At 35.2% G+C, this 14,500-nt stretch overlaps 1 protein-coding gene across 1 annotated transcript in view; it reads right to left on the bottom strand.

Annotated features, from left to right (window-relative positions):
- Positions 1-757: 757 nt before the first annotated feature.
- DPP10 (dipeptidyl peptidase like 10) overlaps positions 758-14,500 on the bottom strand; it is a 650,987-nt gene continuing 637,244 nt past the window's right edge. The window contains exons 22-26 of the mRNA XM_060015722.1: positions 9,260-9,359; positions 8,951-9,009; positions 8,764-8,836; positions 4,997-5,070; positions 758-3,500 (exon numbers count right to left, since the gene is read on the bottom strand). Of these exons, the coding sequence (XP_059871705.1) occupies positions 3,366-3,500; positions 4,997-5,070; positions 8,764-8,836; positions 8,951-9,009; positions 9,260-9,359 (441 nt within the window). The 3' untranslated portion in view covers positions 758-3,365. The remainder of the gene's footprint in view (positions 3,501-4,996; positions 5,071-8,763; positions 8,837-8,950; positions 9,010-9,259; positions 9,360-14,500) is intronic.

The following is a 14,500-nucleotide window of genomic DNA, read 5'->3' as shown; positions in this document are numbered from 1 at the left end:
GAAAAAGGGGAACATATAGTCACTTGCTCCTGTTTTCCATTAATTGGGTTGCAATGGGTGCATTAACATTGTCGTATGGGTCTGTAGTATGTAAGTGGTGAGACTGTTGGTTCTAGTAGAGAGACAACATTAGCAGCAGAGAATTCCCAGAAGAGAAAGCGAGAGAGAGCCCAGCTGAGGTGTCACAGTTTATTTACGCAATGCTGGTTGCTGTAGGATGTGCAGGTGATCAAACCATGTGAGGAAGGACACAAATGGTATTTCACACATGATTCTTTATAGCAGCCATGTGTCCTCAGTGACCCTTGAGATCTGGAGGTAATTCAGTCCCAGGTACCTCTGTTTCAAAGCACACCCTTTGAGGACAATGGCTTGAGTAATTCTCTTTATAGTAAAGACCAAAGTTTCTCACCTTGTTCTAGTAGGTCTACAACTGGTATCTACAAGACCCTCAATGGTGATTTCTATGCTAAATATCCAATCAAAAAGGACACATTGGGCTTCCCTTGTGGCGCAGTGGTTGAGAGTCCGCCTGCCGATGCAGGGGACACAGGTTCGTGCCCCGGTCCGGGAAGATCCCACATGCCGCGGAGCGGCTGGGCCCGTGAGCCATGGCCGCTGAGCCTGCGCGTCCGGAGCCTGTGCTCTGCAACGGGAGAGGCCACAGCGGTGAGAGGCCCACGTACCGCAAAAAAAAAAAAAAAAAAAAAAAGGCACATTTTCCAGGTGAGCTGAGATTCATGTTTTGAAGTGAGTCCTCCGCCCTAAGTTCTGTCAGGAAACTCAAACAATACACAGTCTCCTTAGTCCCAAGTGTTGACATACAAACCTCAGTGGAGGCAATTAAAGTGAAAAACTGCTTTCCCCTTTTAAAATAGTTTCAAAATATTATGTGGTTATCTCTGTGGATGATTTAATACTGCTTACCTTTTCTTATTATGGAATTTTTAGTTTATGTTGAGTCTTTTTTTTTTTTAACTTTAAGGGAAAAATAACACTTGGAAAGCTTCCTCCTGGAAATAACACTTGCAAAGTTCTAGAAAACTCTTAGAATGTATAAACACATATGAAATTGTGAGGTTATGACCAAAGGCAAATATATTAAGGACAAAATCCAGCTACATGATTCCTTTAATAATTGGGGTGTGTGTGTGTGTTCTGGTGAGCATCCCCTTTATCCAAAATAGCCCAATTATTAAAACTCAGATAATCACAGAGATAAAAATTTTCCACCTTCCTACTAATCAGTAGTTTTCATTTAATATCTATTTAGCCTTAAAGGTGAAAGTGGGTTCCAGACAAATGTCTTTCACATTAGAAGCTGTATTAAATTAATTGAAAAATAAACATTGATAATAATAATAAAATAAGAGAAATGATGAACAGTAAAAGGTAAATACTTTTTAAATGTTACTCAAATAGACAATCAATAAAACCACATCTTTCAGTCAACATAATAATTATTTGCATCATAAAAAACTCTAGTTGTTGAAATTTAAAATATTGATTAAAAAGTTTCAATTGGACTTCAGCCTAAAAAGAAATTTCCATCTTAATAAAATAGGCAAAACTTTCCTTTTAAACATGACACTTATTTTTTTAAAAAAACGTGTTTACTATTCTTGAAAAAGACTTGAAATGGGTCTTTCAGAAAAGAGCTTTTCCCATTTTAAATTGAATCCAACAGAGCAGTGAAGATGCAATTCCAAAGAACCTGGAAGAAAAGCAGAATACCCAAAAAACGATTTATGTGTTTCCAAAAACCCTGATTTGGGGTTGATGCTTTCACAAAACAAGAGGGTTACTGAGCAATTCCATGACATTTTAAAGTTTCCTCCTGGTGTTCCGATGTCATGATAATCCAGCCTGTCCTAAGGAATTTTTAAAACCACAAAAACACAGTCCACTGCCTAGCTTTAACTGAACTTCTGAGCTTGACTTTTGGACATCTCTTCTGGAAGATACCTCAAGTGAAGTGAGAAGATACTCTTTGACTTTAGTCACCAAAGTTAATATTCTCATGACCTAAATTGACTTCATACAGTCAAGTTTATTTTACATTCGCAGTTACTCACTACTGCAAGTCAACACAGCACAGAAATTAAGGCATTTTGTGCCTTAAAGAGTACACACTGCTGTTCATGAACTTTTTGGCCAATGAATAAAAAGTATTTCATTTCTAAATCTCACCAGAAGGATTTAAATTAAATAGTAACAGATGAATTGGACAGGCACGGAATACTAAATAGGAACTAGCAAATGAAATAATCCAGCTCTTTGCTTTTACCATGAAAATGAGAAATGATTCTTCATTGAGAGAAGTAAAAGGACTCAGTGTTTTAAAAAAGCTTTCTCCACCAAAAGAGCAAAATAGCACTCAGTGGCATTGCAGTGTTAACAAAATTTCTTTATCAGAAACTATAATTTAATATTTAAGTACCTAATTTACATGTGACAAGGTATCATATTCAAAAAATTAAATTGCAACTAGAAAACTATTAACCACTAAAAACAATACCAAACACAACCCAAACATTTATAGGAAAACAATAGCTAGAATTTGAATTGGAAAAAAAAGTTTCATCATATTTGGCTCATTAAACAAAGCATCCATTACAGACTGTAAAAGAGTGTTTCTTCTAATTCATCAAAAGTTTATCCTTTGTAGCATGAATACATGTAAAGATAGATTTATTGACTTCATATGCACACGTGTGTATACATATTGTGAGACATACCTCATGTGTTGATTTAAAGATATCCTATCTACTGATAACTGGTTGAACTTTGGAAGGTGCTGAAACCCATATTTCTACATGACCTGTGACCCATTTAAAAATGTCTTTTTATAAACAGAAATTACATAAAATACTCTGGTTTTTATTAACCGAATCTTAAGCATAATAATAGACAATGAAGGAATTGCACTTATTTTAAAGGTACAGTAAAGTGTTAGATTGCAGCTCAGACATCAAAGATCAGGGACTGTAGTACTGATAAGTTGTGCATTATATGCAAAGATGACGGTGGCCACTGAAATTAAAATGAGAGCAACTAATTACAGAACCAATAGGGGGATAACAGAAGAAAACATGCACTACTCCTACTTTAATGCAAAACTAATTTCTCCCAGGAAACCAACCCTTTGACCTTTCTTACACAAAGAAACAGGTTCTGCACCCTTGGTAACACAGTAGACATGGACTTCTGTATTCAAATTCTAGTTCATTGTCTCTGAGTGTGCTGTTCCAGCATCATCTCCTTAAGCTGCCCTTGAAATTCTGGAGCATCTACAATATTACAGTCTCTTGGTTAGGTTTCATTGAGCCTCAATATCCCCTTCAGTTCTATATAAATAGGGTCCTTTATTCATCTTCTTCTGGTTCCTGTGGTAATATGGGTATTTCTTCCTTTAAACAATCACTGAAGAATCTGAGGATTGTGCTGTAGAGATGATATTTGCTCTTCTCAGATACGTCATGGCCTTCATCTGGGTAGACCTAAGATATTGAAGGGAACGGAGATTTAAAGTTATCAAAGCAAGTCTTCTTCCTCAGAACTCATTACTTTAGCCCCATGGCAACGGAACTTGGGAAAATAATATCTGACCAAAATCTCATGTAATTTAACTCTTTGTTGTTCATGCTAAACTTTCCTTTTTTATTATAATCATATCAAAATCAACATTTGAGACAAAATACAATTTTATGCATTTATATTGGGATTTGTTGGCCAAAAAGTTAGAGCTTTCTACGTTCACGTTGAGCAAGGTGGCACTGACATCACCTTAACTAAATTTTAGATAGTTTTGTAAGTTCTTTCTCTGTCCCTTTGAAATGTATGTAAATCTTCTTTCAGACTCTTGCCAGTTTTACAACCCAGGAAATTTCTTTCTCAAGGACTTGGAAACCATCTCTTTGAAATGTAAACATTGAAAGAGAGACAGCACCCCCCTATCTCCCAGTCTCCAAGTTGTAAAACTGCTTCCTGTCATAAAGATAAAAGAAATGTTTCTTAAGGCTGATTACCAAACACAGAAGGCAATGAGTCCCTCCATTGGGGCTCTTAAAAATGCTCCAGCCCCTTGTTTTAACAAAGTTGAGTTTACTCTTTCTCCCCTATTGCAGTAGTCTTGGATAAAGTTTTCCTTGTCTGTTTAATCTTGTGTAATGCAATTTTTACTTTGACAATGTCCTTCCAATATAAACGACATTAGTGAGTTTTCCAAAATATAAATGAAAATACTGTCATGTCAATTCCTGAGTGTCAAGTTTTTAGATGGTGCCTCATTTCCCTCTGAGTAAAGCCTCACAATCCTTTACACTGTCACTGCCATGACTCTCCATCTGTTTATCTCTACATCTTCATCTTTCATCATTCTAACCCTGGTTCCTGTGTTTTAAGTATAATGAACGACTTTTAGTTCTTCCAAATGCTGAGGAATTAAAACAATTTTTTTCCCTTCCATGACTCCTGCTTCAGACTGAAAGTTCCTTGATGTGTAAAGTTATGTCCTGTTGACCCATTTAGCATAGAGACCCCTGTAAAGTAAATCCTTGATAAATATTTACTAAATATGGTTGAATGCAGAGATGTAAATGACATAAGGATGTTTTGCCCTCTCCTTTTTCTTTCATGTTATTTACTCAAAACTATTTTCCCCCACTTTTTATGATGAGTGATGGAAACGGACAAAAAGACAAAGGAACTAGAAGGGAAATAAAAATTATTATTTTAAAATAATTCATTATCAGTGATATGAATAAAAAAGTTAGAGAAGAAAAAAACATTTTTGAAAGAGTTTATGCAATTCACATATAAAACATAAGGTGATCCACATTCTCATTGTAATTAGGAAATAAGAATACAATTTGGTAGCTGAAAAAAACAGTAAAAATGAAAGGGTGGGAGATGGAGTCATATAGAAGCTGTGTTCTGCATTTTACAACTAAAAAACCAAGGTAGAAAAACATATTTTTCTGAAAAAGTAGCTTACCTGCATAGTATAATTCACTCCAGCTTTTATTAGGTGTTTGATTAATTCTGCTGAATGCTGGAAATGAACTTTTGCTGCAAGAAATTAAATTATGATATTTGAAGGAAAAACATTTTTCAGGATCAGAACATTTTTATATCATTTTTTCAAAGAGATTATGCATTTATCTTCCAAAATTATCAGCAAATCGGATAACTCAACCAATTAGACTTTTAATGCTCCCGTTTAGTTTTGGGAAGGGGACAAGTGGCAAATGTCAACAGGCTTTGCACTAGAAATTAAACAGAAAAAAAAATAATAATAACTGGAAAATCCATTTATGGATTTTTACTTTACATCCACTGCACATTTAAAAGACTGATACCTAGCTTTACCTGGAAAGCCAGTAGATACAATGGCAATAAAACTCTGAGCTTCACATTGTAAAAAAATAAATTAAAACAGCAGTTCCTACTAAGCCTCTACTTTACAGAATGGTGATTAGATTTATTATATTGCATATCATTTATTATTTGTAATTATTCACGTATTTTATACCATTATAACAATTTTAACACAGTGAACGCCTGTCTGGATAGTAATAGCAAGCCAGCCTTCTATTCCTTTCTGAGGATCACTAGGGCCACTCTCAGACACTGGCATTCTGCCTTATATTAAATTAGAAAAGAATACCTCATGTTGAGAAAATAGCATACACATATCATTACTCAAGGGCTAAATATTTAATGTGGACCATACTGGTTTCTCCTCTTTCCTTCTAGCTTCCTTCTCCCTGAACCTCAGTTCCAAAACTCTGAAATAAGCAGCACAGCAGCCTGGGTGTGGGTAGCAGCATTGTCCCTAACTAGCTATGAAGACTTGTACAAATCACTTACAATTTTTTGTGTGTAGCACTTAGCTCATATGCTGCCTTGGCAATACATTCCTACACTGTGTATCTTAAAATTCTGTAAATAACTTTTAAGCTCACAGTTTTTGACTGTCTTTGTAAAACTAGGGCAGCCTTATCAATAGTTTAAGCTTCTTCATTGTTCTAATACTGTGGTACTGATTAATCCTGCTACAGAGCAGACAATAAAAGACTCCACATAATCGTTTATATCTTTTAAAAGTCTACCTATAATCTTTTCTAACACTCTCTTATTGTACTTAATGGGAAAATTACCATGCCATTTCTAAATAACTGTGCAAATTGCTCTGTAAATGTAAGCTACTAGAAATGTTAATAAATAGGGCAATGACTGAGATAAAATGATCCTTTATATACCTCATTTGTTTATTGCAGAAAACAAATTGAAAAGGACCCCATCATTCAGCTGCATGGATATAGCTGAAAAGATAAATGCATAAATGGATTTTCCAGTTTTTTTTTTTTTCTGTTTAGTTTCTAGTGCAAAGCCTGTTGACATTTGCCATTTGTCCCCTTCCTAAAACTAAATGGGGGCATTAAAAGTCTAATTGGTTGAGTTATCCGATTCGCTGATAATTTTGGAAGATGATAATAATGGTGGTATTATAGTATTATTGACTGAGTACCTATAACCTACCAGTCCCATGTGGAATGTGTGTGTGGTATATGTGAGTACATTTGTGTGTGTGGTGTGTGTGAGTACATTTGTGTGTGTGTGTGTGCAAACACACAGGTGTATTTTCTTTGAAGTGACGAGTGCTGAAGGTCTGCTTACATTTTATCAGGTAGGTGAAGTCCCAGGCCCATGACTGGATGAGTCAGGGAACAACATAATTTACCTTAATAATTACAACATATTAACAGAAACAACTGAATAACGTTAATATATTAAAGTGTGATGGCTAGATGTAAAATAATTTAATCTTGAAAATAATTTATTCTCATAATTGAAGCTTTAAGGCCAAATGAATAAGAGCCTCAATGCCTATTTCAAACCACCTTTCTGTTAATAGCTGTGTGATTTTCGGCAAGTTATATAAATTCCATAATATTTATTTTGCCAATTTGTCAAATAACAAGAGAAGTAATACCTACTGCACAGTATTTTTGTGAAAAACAGATACTATGATATTAAAAGCTTTTAGCACATTTCCTAACATTCAGCCATTACTTAATAATCACTATTTGTTATTACTAACAATGTATATGTAAGTTCTTAATACCTTAGAACAAAATTCTAATGTCCTTCAAAATGTTTATGTTCTCTTACATCATGTTTCATCTACAACAGGTATGGTATCAACTAAGTCTTTTTAAAAAAAATTATAGTTTTAGATTTTCAGAAAAGTTGCAAAGATAGAGAGTTCCTGTATATCCCTTACCCAGTTTTCCCTACCTGTTAACATCTTACATTATTATGGTACATTTAGAACATTTAGATGTACTGTTTCCTTAACCCCTTCTGGTCTATGATGATTTCTCAAACTTTCTTTGCTTTTGATGACTTTGGCAGTTCTGAGGAGTACTGGTCAGGAATTTGGTAAGATGTTCCTCATTTGGGTTTGTCTGGGGTTATGCGTATTTGGGACAAGACCATATAGAGATAGAATGCCGTTCTCATGAAGCCACATCAAGGTTACATACTATCTACATGACTTGTCACTGTTAATGCTGACCTTGATCACCTGGCTGAGGTGAAGTTTGTCAAGTTTCTCTTCCATGAAAGTTACCCTTCCCCCTCCATTCCATACTGTACTCTTTTGAAGCAAATCACTAAGTGCAACACACTGTGAAGGGGGAAGGCAGGAGAATTAAGCTTTGCCTCCTTGAGTTGGGGCATCTACATAAATGGTTTGGAAATCTACCTAAGGGAGATTTGTTTCTTCTCCCTCATTTACCTATTTATACAAATATATACTATATGTATGTGTGTGTGTATATATATATATGTATGGTATATATCAATATTGATCTAAGCTATAATTTAACTGTGGCCTGACATGCCTCTAAGTTAAGTTTGAGTGACAGCTGGTATTATCTTTGATATAAGGCCTTTTTAGTGGTATTCTATGTAAAATGGGATAAAAATACTGAGGCAGGGCAGAGCGGACTGACAAAAACAAGTTTAAGATTTAGGAAATATTGCTTCAAGGCTTTGCTTCTCTTTGCTCACTTGCCAGGTGGCCTTGGATAAATCAGTTTCCTCCTTGAAATTGATTTTTCTCATCTGTGAGTGGGGCTATAAATAGCCCTCTGTTGTAAGATTTCATATAAAATCATAAAAAAAATTCTTTGAGTACCAAACACTTCCTGTGAATATAAAATATTATTTATTACTAGCATGATCAATCACATTCATCTCCAATGTTTAAAATAATAAAAAATGAGAGGTGATATGAAAGTGCCTTTCTGGGTTTTTGTTTCGAGTGGTAAACCTCATCAGAATATCATCTCAGTGCTGGCACCTGTTTGCTATGCTGCTGTTTTCCAGGTTAGTTTCCATTTGAGGTACCTGAAGAACACTGTCCTAGTAGTGACTAACCACATGTGGTTATTTACATTTAAATTAATTACAATTAACTAAAATTTAAAAATTCAGTTCCTCAGTCATACTGAACATGTCAAGTGCTTGAGAGCCACATGTGGCGAGCGGCTACTGTGCTCAACAGCACAGAGATGACATTTCCATCATCCCAGAGAGGTTTACTGGGCAGTGCAGGTATCAGATTCTTTGTGCCCAACTCCTCTGCTCTCCTCCCCAGAAGGGTTACAGGGCCTCCTGTAAGCAAGTCCTTGGATGTACCCCTTTGTTCAAGGTCAGACCACATCAATCAGTAGCAGCAAGTATAATACTTACTGTCAGCAGTCCCATGAATTATTAATATATTTTCTTCTTTTAAGCCATGAATATTATGTAGCACACTGGAAGCCTATAAAAACAAAAACACAAAAATCTGTATATAAAGATTTATCTATATTTGCATTTTGACTGGGTTTTTAGAACAAAAATACTCTCCTTTCTTCATTGGTTTTAAATTAGTTACCTGGTATGTGCTTTCTTCTTTAGATGGCATACCAAGATATCTTTCAGAGAAAGCTGAGGCTGTGACCCAAGAAAACAGAAATTTGAGGGTAAACTAAAAATCATTTGACTAGCATATTTCATTTAGTTTCTACATTTCACATTTAATTGTCATGCTCTACTAAAATTGATTGAATCAGAGAGGTGATAAAGAGCTGAAAACATCTCTGATAACACATGATAAATGAACTCAAATGAGCTTCTCTACATGGGGACTTTCTTGTCTATGAATCAGTACATTATATTAGGTCAGTCTGTAGGAAGTACTCACCATACAACTTCAAGTCTATAATGGGTGCAATCACTGATCCACATTTAAAAAGGTTTTCATCTGATTTTAATATCATTGATGCAATATAGCCACCATACCCCTGACAAAAAAAAAAAAAGTTTTCATATATATTTTTATATATATATATATATATTCCTAGAGATTTTTTTAAGCTTTTGGTCACTGTTTGGTAATACACATATCAGAATGTCTCATAATGTCCCAGACTGGAGCAAAGAATATACTAACATCACTATGTACAGATGAAAATTTTGAAAAGAGTTATTTAAATTTTTATATAATAAGCTATTTTAATAACTTTAGGTAAAATATAAAATTAATTATATATCATCAAGTGTCAAATATTGGCTCTTTGATTTGATATCTGGGAATAACTCCAAACAATTTGAAATTAGGAAAATACAGAACTGATTAAATCATATCATTTTAGGTACTATATATTTAATAAAACAGTATATTCATTTAATAAAGCATTTAATAATGATTATTAAGAATTAAGAAAGAGGAATTAAATATTTAAAATATATCTTCACAAGTATAGATTCTGCTTTCAATTCCACACAACTAAAAACTTGAAAGAAATGGTATAAGATAAATACTTTTGCTAGTTAGATGAGTTGGATTATTTTTAAATTTAATTTTTAAATATCCTCTTGAAATGCTTTTGAACAAACTTAATTATAACTTCTTAAAAAAATAAATCAATGTGTCCAGTTTTCTTTTGTAGACCACGATCTGACTAGAAAATTTCCAAAGAAGATTTTAATAACTACAGTAATGCTAGGCTAAGGGAATGACCTACTGAGTTGTCTGTTCATTTTAGACGTTAATTCTTGCTGTGTTCTTGGAACTGTTTTTCATTTTGCCAGACAATGGAGTATCCTAGTAGGTATTAAAAAAATATTAATACCCAGGCCTTAGCACAGAAATTCTGATGCAATTGGCTCTACTTTTGAAAGATTTCCAGATGATTCTAGTGTGGTCCAGTGCTCTAGGAACGTGTTGTTTTCTCTATACTCTTGAGATGAGTAGTAAAGAATTTCATTTGTGCTTATTTGGAGCATTGTTTAAAAATTGGTACTAGAGGGCTTCCCTGGTGGTGCAGTGGTTGAGAGTCCGCTTGCTGATGCAGGCGACATGGGTTTGTGCCCCGGTCCGGGAAGATCCCACACGCCATGGAGCGGCTGGGCCCATGAGCCATGGCCACTGAGTCTGTGTGTCCGGAGCCTGTGCTCCACAATGGGAGAGGCCACAACAGTGAGAGGCCCGTGTACCGCAAAAAAAAAAAAAAATGGTATTAGAAAGTCCAAAATGAAATCAGACATTACTTAAGTGGTTGACAGAACATATGTGAAGGGTAGCAGAATACACCACCCCAAAGTATGCCACTTGGCATATTGATTATTTTGAGATATAGGCACTGGAAAAAACAGCAAATGCTGACAGAAGCTTTCTCTGAACTCCCCTTATCTTCCTAAAGGCAGATCCTCCAAAAAGAAATCAATTGTTCTAGATCCCCTCCCTGGAAGTTTCATCAACCAGGGAAGATTGCCTCTTGCCACAGGAAAGGAGACTAGAAGTTGACACCACAGCCAGAGAGACTATATCACAAACTATACCTCCCATCTATTCTTCTAAAGCCCCATTTGTCTTTCCTAACAATAATTTATTCTCTCTTAAAATGCCTATATCCCCTCTTCCCTTTCCCTGTTGAAAGCGTGCAGAACTCTGTGGGGCTCCTGGGCACAGAAGCTTTTCTGCTCCCCATTTCTTGTTTGTGGGAAACTGACTCCACCTCTATGAACTTCCCTGAGTCCCAAAGGGCAGATTCGAACAGTTGCTAATCAGGGAAGGGAGGGGATACAGAGACAAGGGAGGAGCAAGCAAGAAACAGTAGTGCAGCCTTGGGGCGGGGTCCTGGTTCTGCCTCAAAGGATACACATAACAGTATCTTTGAGCTCTTTACAGTACTAAAATCCCCAACAAATGGAAGATGTCAGCATTCTTCATTCCAGATTAAAGGAACCAGAGAAGTTCTTCAAAAGACCACCTAAGGCCAGATTAAAGTAACCACAGAAACTCAACAGACCACCTGAGACCAGATTAAAGGAATGCAGCCCCTGCACACACTCTAATCCTTATCAGCAACCCTGCCCTTGAACCATTGCTATAAAACTCCTCATGAAATCCTTCCAGGTTGAGACACACAGTTTTGAGGGGCAATGGTCTGCTGCATCCCCCTTTGCCTGACAAAGCAGTGAAGATATCCTTTTCTACTTCACCCAAGACTCTGCCTCTGAGATTGGATTCAGCATGGGTGCACAGAGGCCGAGTTTTCAGCATCGCTATTAAGATGGTATTTAAGCCTCATTTCTAAGCCACCTCACAGAGTTACTCATTTTCCCCAGAGTATCTCCCATGTATACATGAGGTGTACATGTCAACAAACTTCTGTTCATTTTTCTCTTGTTAATCTGTCTCTTATTGTAAGAGAATCTCAGGCAAGAACTGAGAAGGGCAGAGGGAAATTATTTTTCCTCCCCTATATATGTCAATTGTGTACAATATCTAGCTAGTACCCAGACATTTATGCAAAGCTTCTGCAACAATTAGAAACTGAGAGAAATAAAATTATCCCTTATAGAAGTAAGCCCCCACAGAGTACCTTTGCTTAGTCTCTTTGAGAGGGATGAAAATAGCCTTAAGTCAGCAAAATTAATACAAAAAAAAGTAATAGGCTTAAATGTCTTAACATATCTAAAGAAAGAAGTGGAAGGGAGGAAAAATAATTTCCTTTTATCTTTCTGAGCTCTTGGCTGAGATGTCTTCCAATAAAAGAGAGATTAACAAGAGAAAAACAAATAGTTTATTTACTTGTATACCTCACCTATACATGGAGATTAGCAGGGAAACTAAGTAACTCCCTAGATGGCCCAAGTCACCACCTTAAATACCATCTTCAACTAAAAACAGAAGAAAAATGTTGGGGGAAAGTCAGTGATGGGAAGTTATCAGGAAAAGAACTGTAAACAAGGGTAAGGTTTTTTATGTAGATTTAAGTCAGTGCCTTCTCCAGTGATAAAAGTTTCTTATGATTTAGAGTCGTTCTTCCCTTCCTGGTAAAGAGAGGGAGACACAAATAGAGGTTTTCTTTATAAATGTAAATACCCCTTGCAAAAGGGTAACTTCTACTCTGTTTTTAAAGCTTCTCCCATTTATGCTGTGTCTCCTGTTTATGCTGTTTCTTAAAATAATCAGCTCAAAATAATCCTTATGCCAAAGAGGCATATTCTGGCATGGCATGTTCTGCTCCCCTTCAGAAGTATGAAGGTGTGGGATGAGTCATGCAAAGCAAGTAAATAAATAGCTATTATAGAGCAGAACTGTAGAGAGACTTTGAAAATTCTGTCCCTACAAGGAGCCTTTCTGGTATATCCTTTCTAGTTCTCTGTCATGGAATTGAGACCATGGTGTTGTAGCCAAGAGGTTTCAAATATGTCCCAAGCGGCAACAGTATTCTCATAGTGAAAAATGTATCTTAGTTGATAGCTTTTCTGGTTCTAATTCCACAATAACCAAACAATCTTTCAACTGATAACAATTCTGTTATTTACATAACTTAACTACTTTGAGAGACTAGCTAGATATTACTATCCTGAGAATAACTGTATATCATATTTAAATAAAATAAATTAATAAATTGGTATAATTTTTTTTTACCTTAGTTTCACATGATTCTCAGAGTCATTATCTCCAGGAACTAAGGAGAATGGTGTCTTCCAAAGGAGGGGCAGATTCCAGAACAATACCTGAAAGTTCTTTTAAATTATTTGGGAATCTTGTTAAAAATGCCTATTCTAATCCAGTAGATCTGGGATAGGGCCCAAGATTTTGCATTTTTAACCAACTCCCAGGAGACGTTTATACTGCTGGTCCATATTTTGATTAGAAAGTTCTTATTGTGTAATAATGTAATAAAGATTCCCAACATAATATCTTCCTAGCTTTAGCCAGCATTCCCTTGACCAGTGGAACTTAAAAAATTATGTATCAATGCCCTCAAAAACAATTGAATCAATATGTGGAGAATGGGCCATGGAGCTCTCCATGTGATTCTAACTGAAAGCAGGGTTGTAAATCGCTGTTGCATAAGACATTGTATTTTACTGTTTAAAAAAAAAAATCCAGGATTTGGGATTAATGAAGGTAAATACTCTTTAAATGGTAGTAAAAATTTTTGAATAAAATTCTCTCTATAGCATTTAAAAATCTTATTCAAAATACTGCTTTAAACTGATTTATTTCAGTTAATAAATTCTATTTTTAAAAGAAAATCAACACTGGCAGGAATTAAAATAAATTTGAATTGCTTTCCTTCCTCTTTATCATTTCATATTTATTCACTGAATGCCAGAATAGATAATGAACAAGTTCTTGGAAAAATAATATTCCACAAGGATATTGGAATCAGATATAAGAAATCAGATATAAATTCTAGTAGACATAGAATGGTGATTTTAACTTCCAAAGCAACTCGTATCTATCAGGAAGATACCAAAAACTGGGGTTCATCATACTGACTCTTGTCAACGAGAGCACATTTTTAATTTGATATAGGTCAATAATAGTCAATAGTTCGTATAGGCTGCTATGTTTCAGTTGTGTTGTCATTTTGTTTCTCAGTGATCAGACTGTTCCATTCATTACAATTGTTACGTCATGTCCATTTGCAAAGCATTTTAGCATTACTTATAAAATTTTAACAAATTTATCTAGATTTTTAAAAGTTTATTCCATGGACCTAAAATATAGATAATTTTATTTCTTTAAAAAATAATTTTTACCTGTGGTGTAAGAAACTGAATCCAATAGATAGAAAGACTATAAAAACAGGAGGTGAAATCTGTAATACCATTTTACTAAGGACTTACGTTTTCATGGGTCCCAGGTTTTGAGATACTTAAGTGACTTTTTGAGATAGTTTTCAAGAGTTCATGATTGCAGTCAAAAAGATATACTGACAGAACTGAAAAAAAAAACGTTTCTCCTACAGCCTTTGACTTGTATGATTCTTTCTGAACCACATCAGTTGTAATACACAGTGAATTAATTTAAAGTAAAAATACTGTAAATATGTTATGAATAACAAAATTTATTGTTGCATTAATTTCTCTTTCTGATCTTTCATTGTCAGTGTATAGTAATGCAAGAGATTTCTGT

This window comes from Delphinus delphis, chromosome 7 (genome assembly GCF_949987515.2).
Source record: "Delphinus delphis chromosome 7, mDelDel1.2, whole genome shotgun sequence".
Classification (NCBI taxonomy): Eukaryota; Metazoa; Chordata; class Mammalia; order Artiodactyla; family Delphinidae; genus Delphinus; species Delphinus delphis.
This window is presented reverse-complemented; position numbering and strand designations above follow the sequence as displayed.